We start from the raw sequence: 17,953 nt of genomic DNA, 5'->3' as shown, positions 1-17,953 counted from the left end.
TAACATTGAACCACATAACTTTTTAACTTAATGTAAAATTCCAGCACAGATAGCACCTGAATCAAATTGAAAATGGATCACCGGAGCTGTGTGGCAGATAGAAACATAGAAACATAGAAAATAGGTGCAGGAGTAGGCCATTCGGCCCTTCGAGCCTGCACCGCCATTCAGTACGATCATGGCTGATCATCCAACTCAGAACCCTGTACCTGCCTTCTCTCCATACCCCCTGATCCCTTTAGCCACAAGGGCCATATCTAACTCCCTCTTAAATATAGCCAATGAACTGGCCTCAACTGTTTCCTGTGGCAGAGAATTCCACAGATTCACCACTCTCTGTGTGAAGAAGTTTTTCCTCATCTCGGTCATAAAAGGCTTCCCTTTATCCTCAAACTTTGACCCCTCGTTCTGGACTTCCCCAACATCAGGAACAATCTTCCTACATCTAGCCTGTCCAATCCCTTTAGAATTTTACACGTTTCAATAAGATCCCCCCTCAATCTTCTAAATTCCAGAGAGTACAAGCCTAGTCGATCCAGTCTTTCATCATATGAAAGTCCTGCCATCCCAGGAATCAATCTGGTGAACCTTATTTGTACTCCCTCTATGGCAAGAATGTCTTTCCTCAAATTAGGGGACCAAAACTGCACACAATACTCCAGGTGTCGTCTCACCAAGGCCTTGTACAACTGCAGTAGTACCTCCCTGCTCCGGTACTCAAATCCTCTTGCTATGAATGCCAGCATACCATTCGCCTTTTTCACCGCCTGCTGTACCTGCATGCCCACTTTCAATGACTGGTGTACAATGACACCTAGGTCTCATTGCACCTCCCCTTTTCCTAATTGGCCACCATTCAGATAATAATCTGTTTTCCTGTTCTTGTTGTTCCCTTATTCTGTCAAGGTTGTAGCTCAGACTTGGTATTTTTTAAGTTAGTGGGATGATATTAGGGGCTGGGATAGGAGTTAGGGGTCAGGTTGAGGTTTAGGGAGAGGTATGTGAAGGAGTTAGAGGTCGGGCCAGAGACTAGGCCTCTGCTACACACTTTGGCATTCAAAGGCCAGTGATGTGGATATGTGACAAAGTGCATCCATGCTTGTCAGGCTGATAAGTACAGTGAATGAGGATTAGGGCTGGTGGCCCACTGGGTCAGTAAACTCCCCTGGATGGTGAATCCCAGGATCAGATATAAGCAGGAGTCACAAGGTTCACGGGTCAGCAAGTCCGGAGTTCAAGACTTTGCCACCAGCCTCCTGACATCCCTAGTGGACTTCAGACTCATGGACCCAGGGCTTCAGCCTCTAACTTCTGGACTTTCAACTGACCTTTGGGCTTCAATCTTTGGTACTTACCCCAGGACGAACCGACGATGGGACCCCAAACTCAATTTGCCAGACTCACTGATGACAAGATCACAAACTCAAAGTCTCGAACTCCGGACTGGGGCTGGAGGCCTGGGGTTGGAGGTCTGCCTGTGAGTGTGAGTGGGTGCATAGGAGGGTGAAGTGGGGTTTGTTTTGCTGTTGCTGATTTGTTGCTTGTTGTATTCCATGTTGTTCCGCCGAGCATTGCGGGTATGCTATGTTAGTGCTGGAATATGTGGTGACACCTGCGGACTGCCCCTAGTATATTCTTGGGTAGTATTAGCTGTTAACACAAATGACGCATTTCACTGTATGTTTCGATGTACACATAATAAATAAATGAATCTGAATCTAGCCTTTCACAAAAGGAGTATTTAAGTACAGGACAAAGGCTGCCTTGCTACAATTATACTTGGCCTTGTTGAGACCACCTCTCACGTACTGCATGTATTTTTGGTTTCCTTACCCAAGGTGTACTTACCATGTAGGGATTAAAACAAAGGCTCACCAGATTGATTCCTGGGCTAGTGCCATTGCAAAGAGATATTAGGTCACCAAGTTTCTATTCACTACTATTCAAATAGGGTGGTGGGGTGAAGATACGCCTCTACCAAAGGAAGTGTAAAGTGCTCCTTCCCTCCATTAGCCTAGATTGCCCTTGGGCAAAGTGTAGCACCTGCTTAGCCCCCCTCCCCCCACCCCCACCCACCGATCACATTCACGTGAAGCCATGGGAGCAGGAGTTGATGGTCATATAAGCAGCTGGTGCATATCACAAGTTCTGGTTATGTGACCACTGATGCCAGGCAGACAATCTTTGAACAATATAGATAATAGCTGGGGTCACCCATCTTGTAAAGACACAGCTCAGATGCAGGCAATGGCAAATCACTTCCGTAGAAAAATTTGCCAAGAATAATCATGGTCATAGATAGAGAAAAGAAAGAGCAGATTAAAGACAAATGCCCACGTCATATGACTGTTCAAAAAAAAATGAGAGCACATTTAACAGAAACTCTTAAAGTTCTGACCATTTTAAATAGAACCTTATGGAAGAACTTATTTTGGTGGTGATGGCAATTCATTTATTTTGGGTAGATAAGCATCTCACTTCCAATGCAAGGAAGGGGCATTACAGAATATGCACTTAACACTATTATTGACAGAATTTAGTGGTTTGTTTCAGGTGTAACAAATACAGTAAATGTAATCTAAATAATGCAACAAATTTTTGTTTTGAATTAATTTTACTGATGATATCATAGATTGCAATGCAATGTGTAAAAATTCTCTTGGAAGTGAATTTATTTATTGCTAAAGCTGATCTCATGAACATTGTCCTTGAAAATTGTTAACAATTTTTTATTTGTTGAAAGAAAATAGTAACATCATAAATTTCTCCTCAAACATTTGTGTTTCTTTCAGCCATACCTATGCAATCTGCCAAACAGAACCCAAACGTTGCACTACTACTAACTGCACATGGTGGGCACATCGGCTTTCTAGAGGGAATATTTCCACGACGAATGACTTACATGGACAGAATCTTCAAACAGTTTATACAAGCAGTCGTTGAGCACAAGGATGAACTGAAAAGTATATAACTCATTGATCTGTTTATTCACACTCTTCATATTGAACGTTTGCACCCAAATTGTTTAAAATTTGCAACTGGTTCTTGAATACATTGCAAAGTACAAATTTCTTTGTACTTTTATGTATTTAAACTGCCAGGATGTCTGTTAATTAAGTTTGTCCAGAGTTTAACAAAAACTTTATAAGAAAATTAATGCTGGGGCTTTACTCTCTGGAGAGAAGGAGGATGAGAGGAGACATGATAGAGGTATACAAGATATTAAAAGGAATAGATAGAGTGGACAGCCAGCACCACTTCCCCAGGGCACCACTGCTCAATACAAGAGGACATGGCTTTAAGGTAAGGGGTGGGAAGTTCAAGGGGGATATTAGAGGAAGGTTTTTTACTCAGAGAGATGTACTGCCTGAGTCAGTGGTGGAGGCAGATACACCAGTGAAATTTAAGAGACTACTAGACAGGTATATGAAGGAATTTAAGGTGGGGGTTATATGAGAGGCAGGGTTTAAGGGTCGGCACAACATTGTGGGCCTGTACTGTTCAATGTTCTGTGTTCTCTATGTTCTAAAAAAATGAATGACAAAAAGTTAAGATTTTAAACTCATACTAGATCTCAATTTGTACTCAAGGTTATTTTTGTTAATTTGAAATATTCAAGTTTTTATTTCATATTATTGCTTTATGATTACTGAAACTTACCATGATTGTTTTTAAATGTCCATTTGGTTTGGCACTAAATTTACATAATTACCACATTTAACAGTAGATTAAAACCATCTGAGCTATCATTTAATATGAGACAGTGATTTTAATTCATTTTAACCATATTTTCAATTCATAAAATAGTAGTTCAGAAAAGAATATGATTTGACTTTTTTTGTGGTACTTCATATTTTACATTGATTCAGTTATAGCAGCTGTCTGCATTTTGGTTCTCCGAGGAAAAAAAACGGTACCATGAAATTAAGTACTAAACATTGCTTCTGATAATTATGCTTAAGGCAGAAGCACAGATATTGCTAAGATAACATTCTTGCCAGAAAAGGAATAAAAACAGAGGATGCATTTTCATTTTAACTTTGGAATTGACTAATTTATTTTGCAAATATGGATGTATGTTGGTTGTGCCAAGGGCATATTCCAATAACCTAGTAAAGAATGAAATCATACTTAAATAAATAGCTGCTAACTACAAGTTGCACAGTACATGAAAAATATCACAATGAACCACCCCAGGGCTTTAGTATTTACACAGTCTCTGCTGATAAGTTGTATATGAGTGATTCTACATACTTAGTTAATGTATCAGTGGATCCAGTACTGAATTGTGGATTTTCTAGCCCTGAGTTTATAAAATTGAATTCATTGATCACAAATCCAGCATCTGTATCAGAATGAATTACAAATGTAATAAACATCTTTTTGAGAAATTAGAAAATAATTAAGATAAATATTGTGTTTATGAAAATTTATATATTTTTATCTAAGTATCATTTAATTACTTTAGAACAAACACTGTGAACTTTAAACTCATCCCAGGGTACAATATACAGTTTCAAAATGTGGATTATTGATTTCCCTAAATATCTACAATAGAACTATTTAATCTTTAACTAAGATTGCAAACTAGAATCTTTATTTTTCTTGTTATTGTTAACTTTGTTTTAAACTATTATCACAGGATATAGCTTGAACTCTGCCTAACGTAGTAAAGAATCCAACTGACATGCTTTACAGGCTGCTTGGCTGTATCTAAACAGAAACAGAACAAGATCCAATGGATCACCTGGTACCAACTTTACCTGGATTTTAACGTTGCAAAATCATCTCCAGCGCAATCAATCATTCAAAGCGCATCTCTCAGATATTTAGGGGTTGCTTTCTAAATTAGGAGAGCTGTCCTGCAGACTAGTTGCCAACTTAACTCAGTTATACTCACAGAATCCTGCCATTCAAATAATCTTCCATGACATCCCACTGGCCTTGTCCTTCTTGCTTCTTGGACATGCATCTGTCCATAATGGTACAGTATTTACAGGAGTGACCATCACAATCTCTCCTCAAGATAAAGTATTTATACTGAATTCATGTTCTGTCAGATTGAGCTTGATGGAATAGTTTCAGAATAGTATGGTAGATCATAGCTGGGACATTCATGGGGCACTGCTGGCCGACAACTTCAGCAGAACTGTATACCATACTCTGGTTCTATGGGAGGTACAGAAAGCTATGCTATGAGAGCAGCAGGTTGATTTAAAAATGTGGTATCATGCTGGTGAAGCTGTAGCATAAGGTCACATACATGATAACTACTAAAGGCAGCAAGTAATAAACAAAACTAAGCAAACACACACCAAAATAGATCAAAGGAAAACTGCATTCTGTCACCTCCAGCCATGAACGTGATGCCCATCCAAAACCCACATCAAAATTACCTTCTGGCCAAGTTAGTTTTATATATGCTCAGCTGATCGTTTAAAACTACTAACCAAAGTGATATGAGAACTAATAACTTTCTGGATGAATTGTATCTTAGGTTAGCTGCCTACAAGATGGGATTGAACATGGAGAAATGTGGGCAATGTCATAGATCAGCCAGCCTGAATTACAATGTAATAGTCCAAAGCCCCCATGGGAGAAGAATGGTGAGACATTGATGCATGAGGAAAGAACCAGCAATAAACAACAATATAATATCTGCAATATAATCTGCAATAAATTGTACCATCCAAGAGAAAGCTGCTGGAAATGTTGACAATATATTAACACTGTGTTTTTGAATTAATTTATTGGTGGGAGAATTCTGTTTATTGGGTATTGAATTTCAACTCCTTTTAATGAGCTGTTTGCAGGCACTTAGCTCGATTTGTCTCGTATGCCAGCCTCATTTTCCAAAGAAATACCAGATCAAAATATGGTACATATTTTACTTTAGAACTCAACAATATTTCATTCCTAACATTAATTCCTTTGCTGATTTCTTCAATGCAAAGGAGATATTTCTGATTATAGAAACCATCAATAGTTGGGAGAAGTTCCTGCTAATCTATACTATTTAGTGACATAGTGCCACAGCTATTCTGGACGAAACTACCTGTAAAACCAACTATGTGCACTTAGAGTTCATTCACTTTACCAGAAAAGTTCAGACACCCATTAAGTAATAGACAAATCCATTTTTATACATTAAGTATTTGGCAAAGGAAATCTTACAATTAATTTTTGTCTTAATAATAAGTGTGAATTAATATATGAGGTGTTCTTTTGTATGTTAGCTATTTGTGATAGATGTTACAATCTGCACTGAAGAACTAAAACAGCAGCATACCTCACTCAATACACAAGGTTTAGGAAATAAGTATGCAAATAATAGCGCACAAATGCTTAGAGCATTTATTTGTTTGATGTATTTATTTATCAAGTAGAGAAGAGCTGTCAGACTCTTACTGGTTCCCAGAGGAGCAATTCCACTGGAACTAGTTGCCTTCTCCTTAACTCCCTGTGGCACTATTCTCCATGACACACCATCAATATCCCTTTGCTTCTTCCTGCTGCCTCTCCTAAACTGAGATGTAATTGAAAGTATCTAATTAATCTGTGAAATTTGCCATGTTTAGATTAAATATTGCAACATAACGATTTGATTAAGTAGTAGTGTTGTTAGCCTGAAAAGCTGCGTATGCTTCAGCGATATACCCAGTGTACAGTAAGTACTACTAAGCACTGGGGTAGTACTTTGGCTTTTTGCAGATAAAACGAAGTGAGGCATTTTATTTTTAATGAAACCCATAACATTTTATTGAACTCCAAAACCTAAACACAAAATCGCACTAAAAATCTTTACATGATAATATCATCACATCAGACCAGCCTCTCAAATTAAAATCTCAATTCAGTGTCAGTGGTCGTGAATTATGTACATCTTTCCTAATTACGTTACCCTATACAGCCCTCCCCCACCCCCCACCACCAGAATTCACTAAAACCAGCATTGTGAGCCTGTCTGGAGCTCGGGTTTGTCACCTGGCTCGGGTTCTAGGTTCCATGAGTGGAGGAACAGCAGGTCATGTTGTGATGCCAGGGCATGGCAGAAGAATACTCCAAATCCTGGCGGGCCAGTTTAAGGCAATCTACCAAAATACTGCACATTCAGCTTTACCCCTCTTATGAAATAAAGGTCTTCAATATCGGAATATTCAATATCCTCAATATCGGAATGGGAATGGGAAGTGGAATTAAAATGGGTGGCCACTATGTCCAATATGTCAACCAAAGGCCTCCTCTACTGTCACGATGAGGCCGCACTCAGGTTGGAGGAACAACACCCTATATTCTGTCTGGGTAGCCTCCATCCTGATGGCATGAACATCAATTTCTCAAACTTCTGGTAATGCCCCCCACCTCACCATTTCCCATCCCCCTTTCCCTCTCTCACCTTATCTCCTTGCCTGCTCATCCCCTCCCTCTGATGCTCCTCCCCGACTTTTCTTTCTTCCATGGCCTTCTCCAGCCCTGTTTGTCTTTCAGCAAGTAACTTCCCAGCTCTTTACTTCATCCGTCCCCCTCCCAGTTTCACCCTAACACCTTGTGTTTTCTCCCCCTCCCCCCACCTTTAAAATCTACTCCTTATCTTTTTTTCTCCAGTCCTGCTGAAGGGTCATGGCCCAAAATGTCAACTGTTCTTTTCCCACAGATGGTGCCTGGCCTACTAAGTTCTTCCAGCATTTTGTGTGTGTTGCACCCATTTTAGCAAATTCCCTATAGTCCTTCACTGGTGCATTAGCAAGGGCAATGTGAACTTGATCAGGTATTTGCTGCATGAAGAATTTTTTAAAAATAAAGCAAGGGTAGTGATTTCCCAGAAGAGATAGCATGTGGTCCATTAGCTCCGAAGGCCTAGCATCGCCGAGTCCGTGTAAGGAGAACTCAGACTCCAATAGTCCAAAAGTCTGTAAAAGGTGAGTTTTCAGTGATCGGTATTTATCGTGTTCAGGCGAGAGTTCTTGTAGACTCACCACTCTTGCAACCAACTGTGGAGTTGCTGAGCAACGCTACCACATAGAAATACTTGGTGTTGTCAGCAGTGATTTCTCACGATGTACACTGGGCCTCAGCTTCTACAAATGAAGCAACAGCATTTTGCTCCCAAAATTTTGGCAGATTCAAAACAATTGCATTGGCCGATGTGTTCAATAACTCTGGAATCATCCTGGAGCATTGGGGTCACCAACGTAGGTTTCCACAAATAAGACAAAGTGAGGCATTTTATGTTTAATGAAACCTGTAACACGTTTTATTGAACTCCAAAACCTAAACACAAAATCGCACTAAAAGTCTTTATGTAATAATGTCATCATGTCAGACCAGCCTCTTAAAGTGAAACCCCAGCTCAATGTTGGTGGTTGTGAATTATGTACATTTCTCCTGTTACCTACCCCGTAACTGGGTTGCCAAACCAGCAGAAATGGAATGCTCGTTGGAGTCTGGATTACTAGGAACTAATAAAGTTTTATTAAAGACATAAGTAATACCGTACTCTAATCGTAAGGATATCAATGTAACAGGTTAGCAATGATAATACACACATATACACAGAAATAGGGTAATGGGAATCAACCAAGCTCCATCGCAGTCTAGGGGTAAAATGATCAGTCTTAAGTGAAGCAGAGTTCAGTTCAGTTTAGTGCAGTTCGCAGTAATCGCTGTTGTTGTACCGTTGGGGAGAGAGGGAGAGAGAGAGAGAGAGATGCAATTTGGTTCAGGCAGACCTTTGATGTCTTCACAGTTGGTTTCGGGCAGACCCTTTTATGTCTTCTAATCCCCGCTGTGGTCACCAACTGTGACCCCTCCATTCCGGATACCATCGTTCTTCCACGGTGAATCCGGCACCCAGGCAAGGGCAGACGCACACCCCAGGTTCCCACCAATCATACCTTTACACCCTGTGAGCCTCTGGTCGGTTCCTGTGAACTGAACCTCCAAACTCCCACCACTTGTGGGGGTACACTACTCTTTCCAGGGTTTCGTGATGTGTCGCGTGCCTTAGCAAACCTGCTCTTTTTATCCCCCTGCTGGGGTATCACCTGTCCATCAAACTTCAAACAGTTCAGGTTCAAAGCAACTGGTCTGTCAATATTCTGAATTGTGTTTCTTTTCTGTTAATCCCTCTCTTCTCTCTTATTAGCATTTTGAATGTTTCTCCATTGTCTTTCTTATCTCTCTCATTAGCATCAATCGTCGGATAGCTTTGGTTGGCGTCACACTCCCAATTACATTACCCTACAGTAGCACCAAAGCAAAATTCCAAATGCCATTGTAGGATAAGTCAATCAGTGATAGTGCCCTTTCTCAGGCCAATATCCTCAGACTGTGGTTCATTTTGGGCAGATCATATGGTCCACATGCATGACATCAGACTCCAGAAACAAATACTTAACTCAGAGCTGAATTACACACGGACATGGGAAATTGAACAGTACGGTACCTAAACAAACCTCCAACCCACAATGTCTCTGCCAACCATGATGCAAAATGAATCTAATCCCATCTGCTGCACATAATCCACATTTCTTTTGCATACATGGATCTGTCTAAATGCCTCTGAAATGCTACTATCATGCCTGCTTCCACCACAATGTCTGGCAGTATGTTCCAGGCAACTACTACCCCCGTATACAAAATTTACTCCATAGGTTTTGCTAAAATATTTCATTTTTACCATAAAACTATGCCTTCCAATATCTTCATCAAAGTTGCTGGTGAACGCAGCAGGCCAAGCAGCATCTGTAGGAAGAGGTATAGTTGACGTTTCAGGCCGAGATCCTTCGTCAGGACTAACTGAAGGAAGAGTGAGTAAGGGATTTGAAAGTTGGAGGGGGAGGGGGAGATCCAAAATGATAGGAGAAGACAGGAGGGGGAGGGATGGAGCCAAGAGCTGGACAGTTGATTGGCAAAAGGGGATACGAGAGGATCATGGGACAGGAGGTCCGGGAAGAAAGACGGGGGGGGGGGGACCCAGAGGATGGGCAAGAGGTATATTCAGAGGGACAGAGGGAGAAAAAGGAGAGTGAGAGAAAGAATGTGTGCATAAAAATAAGTAACAGATGGGGTACGAGGGGGGAGGTAGGGCCTAGCGGAAGTTAGAGAAGTCGATGTTCATGCCATCAGGTTGGAGGCTACCCAGACGGAATATAAGGTGTTGTTCCTCCAACCTGAGTGTGGCTTCATCTTTACAGTAGAGGAGGCCGTGGATAGACATGTCAGAATGGGAATGGGATGTGGAATTAAAATGTGTGGCCACTGGGAGATCCTGCTTTCTCTGGCGGACAGAGCGTAGATGTTCAGCAAAGCGGTCTCCCAGTCTGCGTCGGGTCTCGCCAATATGTAAAAGGCCACATCGGGAGCACCGGACGCAGTATATCACCCCAGTCGACTCACAAGTGAAGTGTTGCCTCACCTGGAAGGACTGTTTGGGGCCCTGAATGGTGGTAAGGGAGGAAGTGTAAGGGCATGTGTAGCACTTGTTCCGCTTACACGGATAAGTGCCAGGAGGGAGATCAGTGGGGAGGGATGGGGGGGACGAATGGACAAGGGAGTTGTGTAGGGAGCGATCCCTGCGGAATGCAGAGAGAGGTGGGGAGGGAAAGATGTGCTTAGTGGTGGGATCCCGTTGGAGGTGGCGGAAGTTACGGAGAATAATATGTTGGACCCGGAGGCTGGTGGGGTGGTAGGTGAGGACCAGGGGAACCCTATTCCTAGTGGGGTGGCGGGAGGATGGAGTGAGAGCAGATGTACGTGAAATGGGGGAGATGCGTTTAAGAGCAGAGTTGATAGTGGAGGAAGGGAAGCCCCTTTCTTTAAAAAATGAAGACATCTCCCTCGTCCTAGAATGAAAAGCCTCATCCTGAGAGCAGATGCGGCGGAGACGGAGGAATTGCGAGAAGGGGATGGCGTTTTTGCAAGAGACAGGGTGAGAAGAGGAATAGTCCAGATAGCTGTGAGGAAGAGGAATAGTCCAGATAGCTGTTTCCAACCCCTTCTCGCAATTCCTCAAAGTTTTATACAGCAGCGATATGACTTCCATACTTTTTATTTATTTATTTAGAGACGTGGTGTGAAACAGGCCGTTCCAACCCAACAAGCAGCACCACCCAGCAACCCACCTATATAAACTCAGCCTGAGACAAAATCTGATATCCAAGAAAAATGCACAAATAATCTGGAATCAAATATATCCATATTATGCAATGCTTCAGTTCAAGAGATGCTATTGTGTGCAAGTGAGAGAACGGAGCTATGCATTGATCACATTCAAAAATAGTATTTGTTTCACTAATGAAGATAAACCTCAAAACATCTATTGCACTGTAGTATCTTAAATTTTAAAAATGGTGGGCTAAAATTGAGTTTTAACAAAATTATTTTGATACAAACCTTTGTCATCATTTACTTCTGGTATAGCTCTCATTCTACCATTAGATTCCTCACATCATTTTCTTGATAAGGTTGTCAGGTGGCCTGCTCTCAAGCAGGCTGCAGAGATTTAGTGACATTGATTTGCCTTCAGCCATTTCTATTACTCATGTTCTCCACAGTAAGACCAGAAGATCATAAGCCATAGGAGCTGAATTACTCCATTTCATCATGGTTGATCCATTTCCCTCTCAACCCCATTCTCCTGCTTTCTTCTCATAACCTTTCTCACACTGACTAATCAAGGACCTATCAACCTTCACCTTAAATACATCCAGCCGCCTGTGGCAACAAATTCCACAGATCCACCATTCTCTGACTAAAGAAATTTGTCATCTCCATTCTAAGTGGATGTCCCTCTATTCTGAGGCTGTGCCTTCTGGTCCTAGACTCCCCCACTATAGGAAACACCCTCTCCACATCAATTCTGTCTAAGCCTTTCAATATTTGATGGGTTTCAATGACATCCCCCCACCTCATTCTTCTAAATTCCAGCAAGTATAGGCCCAGAGCCATCAAACGCTCCTTATATATTGACCCTTTCATTTCCAGAATCATTCTCATGAACCTCCTCTGAACACCCTCCAATGTCAATACATCCTGTTTTAGATAAGGGTCCCAAAACTACTCACAATAATCCAAATGAGGACACATCAGCCCCTTATAAAGCCTCAGCATTACATCTTGCTTTTATATTCTAATCCTCTCAAAATGAATGCTAACATTGCTTTTGCCTTCCTCATCACCAACTCACCATGCAAGTTAATCTTTAAGGAAACTTGCATGAGGAATCCCAAGTCCCTTTGTACCTTGGATTTTTGAATTTTTTTTCCATTTTGAAAATGGTCAATGCTTTTATTCCTTCTACCAAAGTGCATTACTATGCACTTCCCAACACTGTTTCCACCTGCCACTTACCTGCCCATTCTCCTACTCTGTCTGTCCGTCTGCAGCCTCCCTACTTCCTCAGCATTACCTGTCTCTCTACCTGTCTTCATATTGTCTGCAAACTTGGCCACAAAGCTATCACTTCCGTTATCCAAATCATTGACAATATGATGCAAAAAAAAAAGCGGTCCCAACACCAATCCTTGTGCCCACTAGTCACAGGCAGCCAATCAAAAAAGGCTCTCTATATTCCCACTCTTTTCCTCCTGCCAATCAGACAATTCCCTATCCATGCTAATATGTTTCCTGTAATACCTTGGACTCTTATCTTGCTAACTAAGCAGACTCATGTGCGGCACCTTGGCTCAGGCCTTCTGAAAATGCAAATACACAACATTCACCAATTATTCTTTGTCTATCCTGATTGTTATTTCCTCAAAGAACTTCAACACATTTGTCAGGCAAGATTTTCCCTTGAGGAAATTATGCTGTCTTTGGCCTGTTTATCATGTGCCTCAAGCTTAGCAATCGACTCCAACATCTTTCCAAACACTGAAGTCAGACTAACTGGTCTATAATTTCCTTTCTTCTGCCTCCCTCCCTTCTTGAAGAGTGGAACGACATTTGCAATTTTCCAGAACCATGCCAGAATCTATTGATTCTTGAATGATCATAACTAATGTCTTCACAGTCTCTTCAGCTACCTCTTTCAGAACCCTAGGGTGTAGTCCATCTGGTCCAGGTGACTTATCTACCTTCAGACCTTTCAGCTTCCCAAGTAGGTTCTCTCCAGTAATAGCAACTCCACTCACTTCTACGCCTAACACTCTCAAACTTCCAGCATATAGCTAGTGTTGCCCACAGTGAAGACTGAGGGTTGTGTACTTTCTGGACCTAGCTCAAGAATAGGTAGGAGGGCATGTTATGGTGAGGATTCTTGGACACTAACTAATTGAATCGAATGTGGAACATGTGAGGTCATGCACTTGGGTACAAAGGATCAAAAAGCAAGGTACCATCTAAATGGAGAGAAAATGCAAATGAATGAAATAGTGATAGATTTAGGTTCTTGTGTATGAATTACAAAAAAAGTGAGCAAGCATGTGCAGCAAGTAGGAAGGTTAATGACATATTCACCTTTATTTCAAGAGGGTTGCAATTTATACATCAGTATACATCAGTGATATCTGTATTTGTCAAGTAGGATGCCGTGCACAATCCTGATTTGATGGAGACAGACGTGAGAAGCACGGAGGAACATCTGGTGAAACTTCTGAAATGCCCGCTTTGCTGCCGCTGCTACTGTGTGATTGAGAATCTCCGGAGGGGAAGGCCCCGAATCCTCGGCTTTGCCTGTTGCTTGGCAGCCGGGGCTGGAGTCGAAGCGCCCGACAGAAATGGTGCTCGGTGCTCGGTGTCGGAGGCTCAAAGTTTTCAGACAGACTCAAGAGTCGGCTGTGGTCAGGTGCTTCCAGGGTGCTGCATCGGCAAGTTTGTGGTGCTGGAGGTTCATGACAGGGAGAGTTTTCTTCCTTCTACCGTCTGCGTGAGGTGATGGGACTTTTGAGACTTTGAGACTTTTTTTTAACCATGCCCATGGTTTGTTCTTTATCAAATTACGGTATTGCTTTGCACTGTTGTAACTATACGTTATAATTACATGGTTTTTGTCAGCTTTTTAGTCTTGGCCTGTCTTGTGTTTCTGATCATACTGGAGGAACATTGAAGCAACACACATAAAAGTTGCTGGTGAACACAGCAGGCCAGGCAGCATCTCTAGGAAGAGGTGCAGTCGACGTTTCAGGCCGAGACTCTTCGTCAGGCACATTGTATCATTTCTTAATGCATGCATTACTAAATGACAATAAACGAGGACTGCGTGTCCTCATAATCTAAGTATTGTTACAATTGTACATGGCATTGGTGAGGCCACACCTGATACATAGTGAAACTGCATACAGTTTGGTCCCTATTTTTGAGAAAGTACACTCATTGGCCACTTAATTAGGCACCTCCTGTACTTAGTAAAGTGGCCACTAAGTGTATGTTGATGGCCTTCTGCAGTTGCGGCCCATCCACTTCGAGGATTGACATGTTGTGCATTCAGAGATACTCTTCTGAACACCACTGTTGTAATGCATGGTTATTTGAGTTACTGTTGCCTTCCTTTCAGCTTGAACCAGCCTGGCCATTCTCCTCTGACCTCTCTCATGAACAAAGCTTTTTTGTCCACAGAACTGTGGTTGCCGCTTATTGGATTTTTTTTGTTTCTCGCACCATTCTCTATAAACTCTAGAGACTAGTGTGTGCGAAAATACCAGGAGACCAGCAATTTCTGACATACTCAAAGTATCTTAGATCACATTTCTTCCCCATTCTGATGTTTGATCTGAACAACAAATGAAACTCTTGACCATGTCTGCATGCTTTTATGCATTGAATTGCTGCCACATGATTGGCTGATTAGAAATTTGCTTTCACAAGCAAGTGAACAGGTGTACCTAATAAAGTAATACTGAGTATATACTAGCATTAGAGTCAGTCTGAAAAAGATTGACTAGACTAATCCCTGGAAGAAAGAATTGTCATATCATGAGTGGCAAAATAAACAGATGTGATTTCTTAGGAGTTTGGAAGAATAAGGGGAAGTCTTATGTAAGCCTCTCACCATTGACTTGTAATGAGCTATTACTGTGAGTACAAGCTAACAGCAAAATAACTCTACATTGCATGGGAATAACAATAAAAGGGCCAGTTCCAATAAATAATGCTCTCAGTTGTGCTCCTATAGAAAGTTCTTAGGATTTAGGGGCCCATAACAAACTTCTTCAACCGTCTGAGGTGAAAGAGGCGCTGTTGTGCCTCTTTCACCACACTGCTGATACGTACACCACATGAGATCCTCAGTGATGTTTATGCCGAGGAACTTAAAGCTGTTCACTCACTCAACCCCAGATCCATTGATGTCAATAGGAGCTAGCCTGCCTTTATTGCTTCCATAGTCCACAACCAGTTCCTTTGTTTTTGCGACATGAGGGACAGGTTGTTTTCTTGACACCACTGTGTCAGGGTGATGACTTCTTCTCTGAAGGCTGCCTTATTATTATTTGAGATAAGGCCAAACAGTGTAGTATCATCAGCAAATTTAATTAGCAGATTGGAGCTGTGGGTGACAACACAGTCATAGATATACTATAGTCTACATGAGGATTTTCTGACATCAATACCTGTCCTTCCAATTTGAATCCTGTCAGCTTTTCACCATGTTCTTCTGCTATATTTATGTTCGTTATCTTTCTGCTATCTTCTTCCTTCTTCGATCCTGCGCTTTCTCTAGAAAATGGCTATCCATTCTTTTCTGCACTCTCTCTAGAAAAATGGCTACCCATTCCTTTCCTAGGCATTTTAACAAACCTAACTTCATCAACTACATTTTTATTTTAAACAGCAAAATGAAATACTCAATTGTATAATGTAATTAAAGGAACATGTTTTTATATATAGATTTACATTTTGAGAATATCTGCGGACAATAAAATGCCCAAAAACATAACTGTATTAATAAAATAAAATGTGGTCTTAAACCAGAATATTACACTTATTGAAACATATAAAGTTATAAGAAACACACAGAGTAAACAGTCGATGTTTCGGGCCGACCCAGGGTCCTGATGAAGGGTCTTGCCAGCAACATTGACTGTTTACTCTTTACCATAGATGCTGCCTGGCCTGCTGCTTTCCTTCAGCATTTTGTCTGTGTTGCTTGGATTTCCAGCAACTGCAGATTTTCTCATTTTTGGAAGTTTTAAAAGTTTGAAGATCTGACAAAGTATAGAAACATAGAAAACCTACAGCACAATACAGGCCCTTCAGCCCACAATGCTGTGCCGAACATGTACTTACTTTAGAAATTACTTAGGTTACCCATAGCCCTCTATTTTTCTAAGCTCCATGTACCTATCCAGGAATCTCTTAAAAGACCCTATTGTATCCGCCTCCACCATAGTCGCTGACAGCCCATTCCATGTCTATGGTGCTGAATGCACTTCTGTAACTAATCAGGCTTTGGGGAAGAACTGGTATCTAAAAATCCTCAACATAACTGGGGGCCACTGAGCTTCATATCAGGTGATCCAAAGAAACTGTGGTAACTTCTACTTTGAAAAAGGACCACTCGACAACTTCATGCCCAAAGGAAACAACTTTATCTGGGATGGCAAAACCAATATTTACATACAGAGGCTTTCACTGAACCGTACTGCATGGCAGAGAAACTATACAGAGGCACACCGGACAAGAAAACGGAAGTAAAACCCCCTCAACTCCGGAACCAGCCTCTCTTTACAAACAGTTTCCCCTAGTGGGAGAATTGCTATATTACCATTATCCTAATTAGTATTAACTTATTTTTATAATGCTCACATTCAACACTTCTCCCCCTTTAAATTCCAACATTGCCCAAATGTAAAAGAACTGGGAAACAAAAACAGTGGTGTCATTAGCTTGTGTACCCCTGAAACTTATACTAGTGTCTCAGCAGCAGTTTACCAATACAAAACACCTGAAAGACGTGGCAGATTCAACATTCCGTGTAACACAAAAAAAAACTGTCCAGTCAAACATTCAGTCTGTCAGGAAGTTTGTGAGTGCGCTGTGATCTGCGCACTACCACCAGTGACAGTGACCCAGCAGGCACCGCTATTGAGGGTATTTGGGTGGATCTGGTGTTGGGGGCATGAGAGGGGTCTGTGTGTCCGTGTGAGAATGTCCATCCTCTTCAGGGGACCCCGACCCCTCTGTCAGCGTCTCTCTCTCTCTCTCTGGCAAAGTCACTGGTGGACCTGCTCCCACAGTAGTCTGTCTCACCATTGGAAACTCCGTGGAACTGTCTGCCTCTGAGCCTGTATCATGACATAGGCGCACATGGTCCTGATGTCTGCAGAAAACACATCCGTCAGTCAGCTTAACAACATAGGAGACTGGACCACTCTGCTTAAGAATAACCCCAGGTAGCCATTGCTGATTGTTGTTACTGCTGAAGTTTCTCATATAGACATTGTCATCTGGTTTTAACTGTCTCTCTCGCGCATGTTGATCATGTCCCTCCTTCTGCTTTTCCTGCTTTCTCTCCACTTTTGCCTTCATGTCTGGGTGTAGCAGGTCCAATCTTGACTTGGGCCTATGCCCCATCAGCATCTTTGCTGGAGTGCGTGCAGTCGTAGTCTGTGGCGTGAGGCGGTATTTAAATAGGAAACGTGAAAGCTGAGTGCTAAGAGAGTCCCCTGTCATCTACTTCAGGCCTTACTTTACTGTCTGAACAGTCCGCTCAGCCAAGTCATTTGAGGCTGGGTGGAAAGGGGCCGTCTGAATGTGATGAATGCCATTCTGCTGCATGAACTCACTGAACAGCTCACTGGTGAAAGTCGGGCCATTATCAGTGACCAGAATGTCAGGCAACCTGTGCCTGAGTTTGTCTATGGTTGAGTGGGCTGTGATGTTGCTCATGATGTGAGCTTCTATCCATTTGGAGTGCACATCCGCCATTACAAAAAACGTCTGCCCCATAAAGGAGCCAGCAAAGTCCAAATGTAGCCTAGACCAGGGGTGGTCTGGCCACTCCCATGGGTGCAAA

The 17,953-nt window shown here is 41.9% G+C and overlaps 1 protein-coding gene across 1 annotated transcript in view; it reads left to right on the top strand.

The window, feature by feature from the left end:
- The window catches only part of abhd3 (abhydrolase domain containing 3, phospholipase), an 88,977-nt gene extending 86,006 nt beyond the window's left edge, over positions 1-2,971 (top strand). The window contains exon 9 of the mRNA XM_072261456.1: positions 2,793-2,971. Within this exon, the coding sequence (XP_072117557.1) occupies positions 2,793-2,971 (179 nt within the window). The remainder of the gene's footprint in view (positions 1-2,792) is intronic.
- Positions 2,972-17,953: the final 14,982 nt, after the last annotated feature.

Source organism: Mobula birostris, chromosome 1 (genome assembly GCF_030028105.1).
Source record: "Mobula birostris isolate sMobBir1 chromosome 1, sMobBir1.hap1, whole genome shotgun sequence".
Lineage (NCBI taxonomy): Eukaryota > Metazoa > Chordata > Chondrichthyes > Myliobatiformes > Myliobatidae > Mobula > Mobula birostris.
Note: the sequence above shows the minus strand (reverse complement) of the source record. Positions and strands in the feature narration are given on the sequence as shown.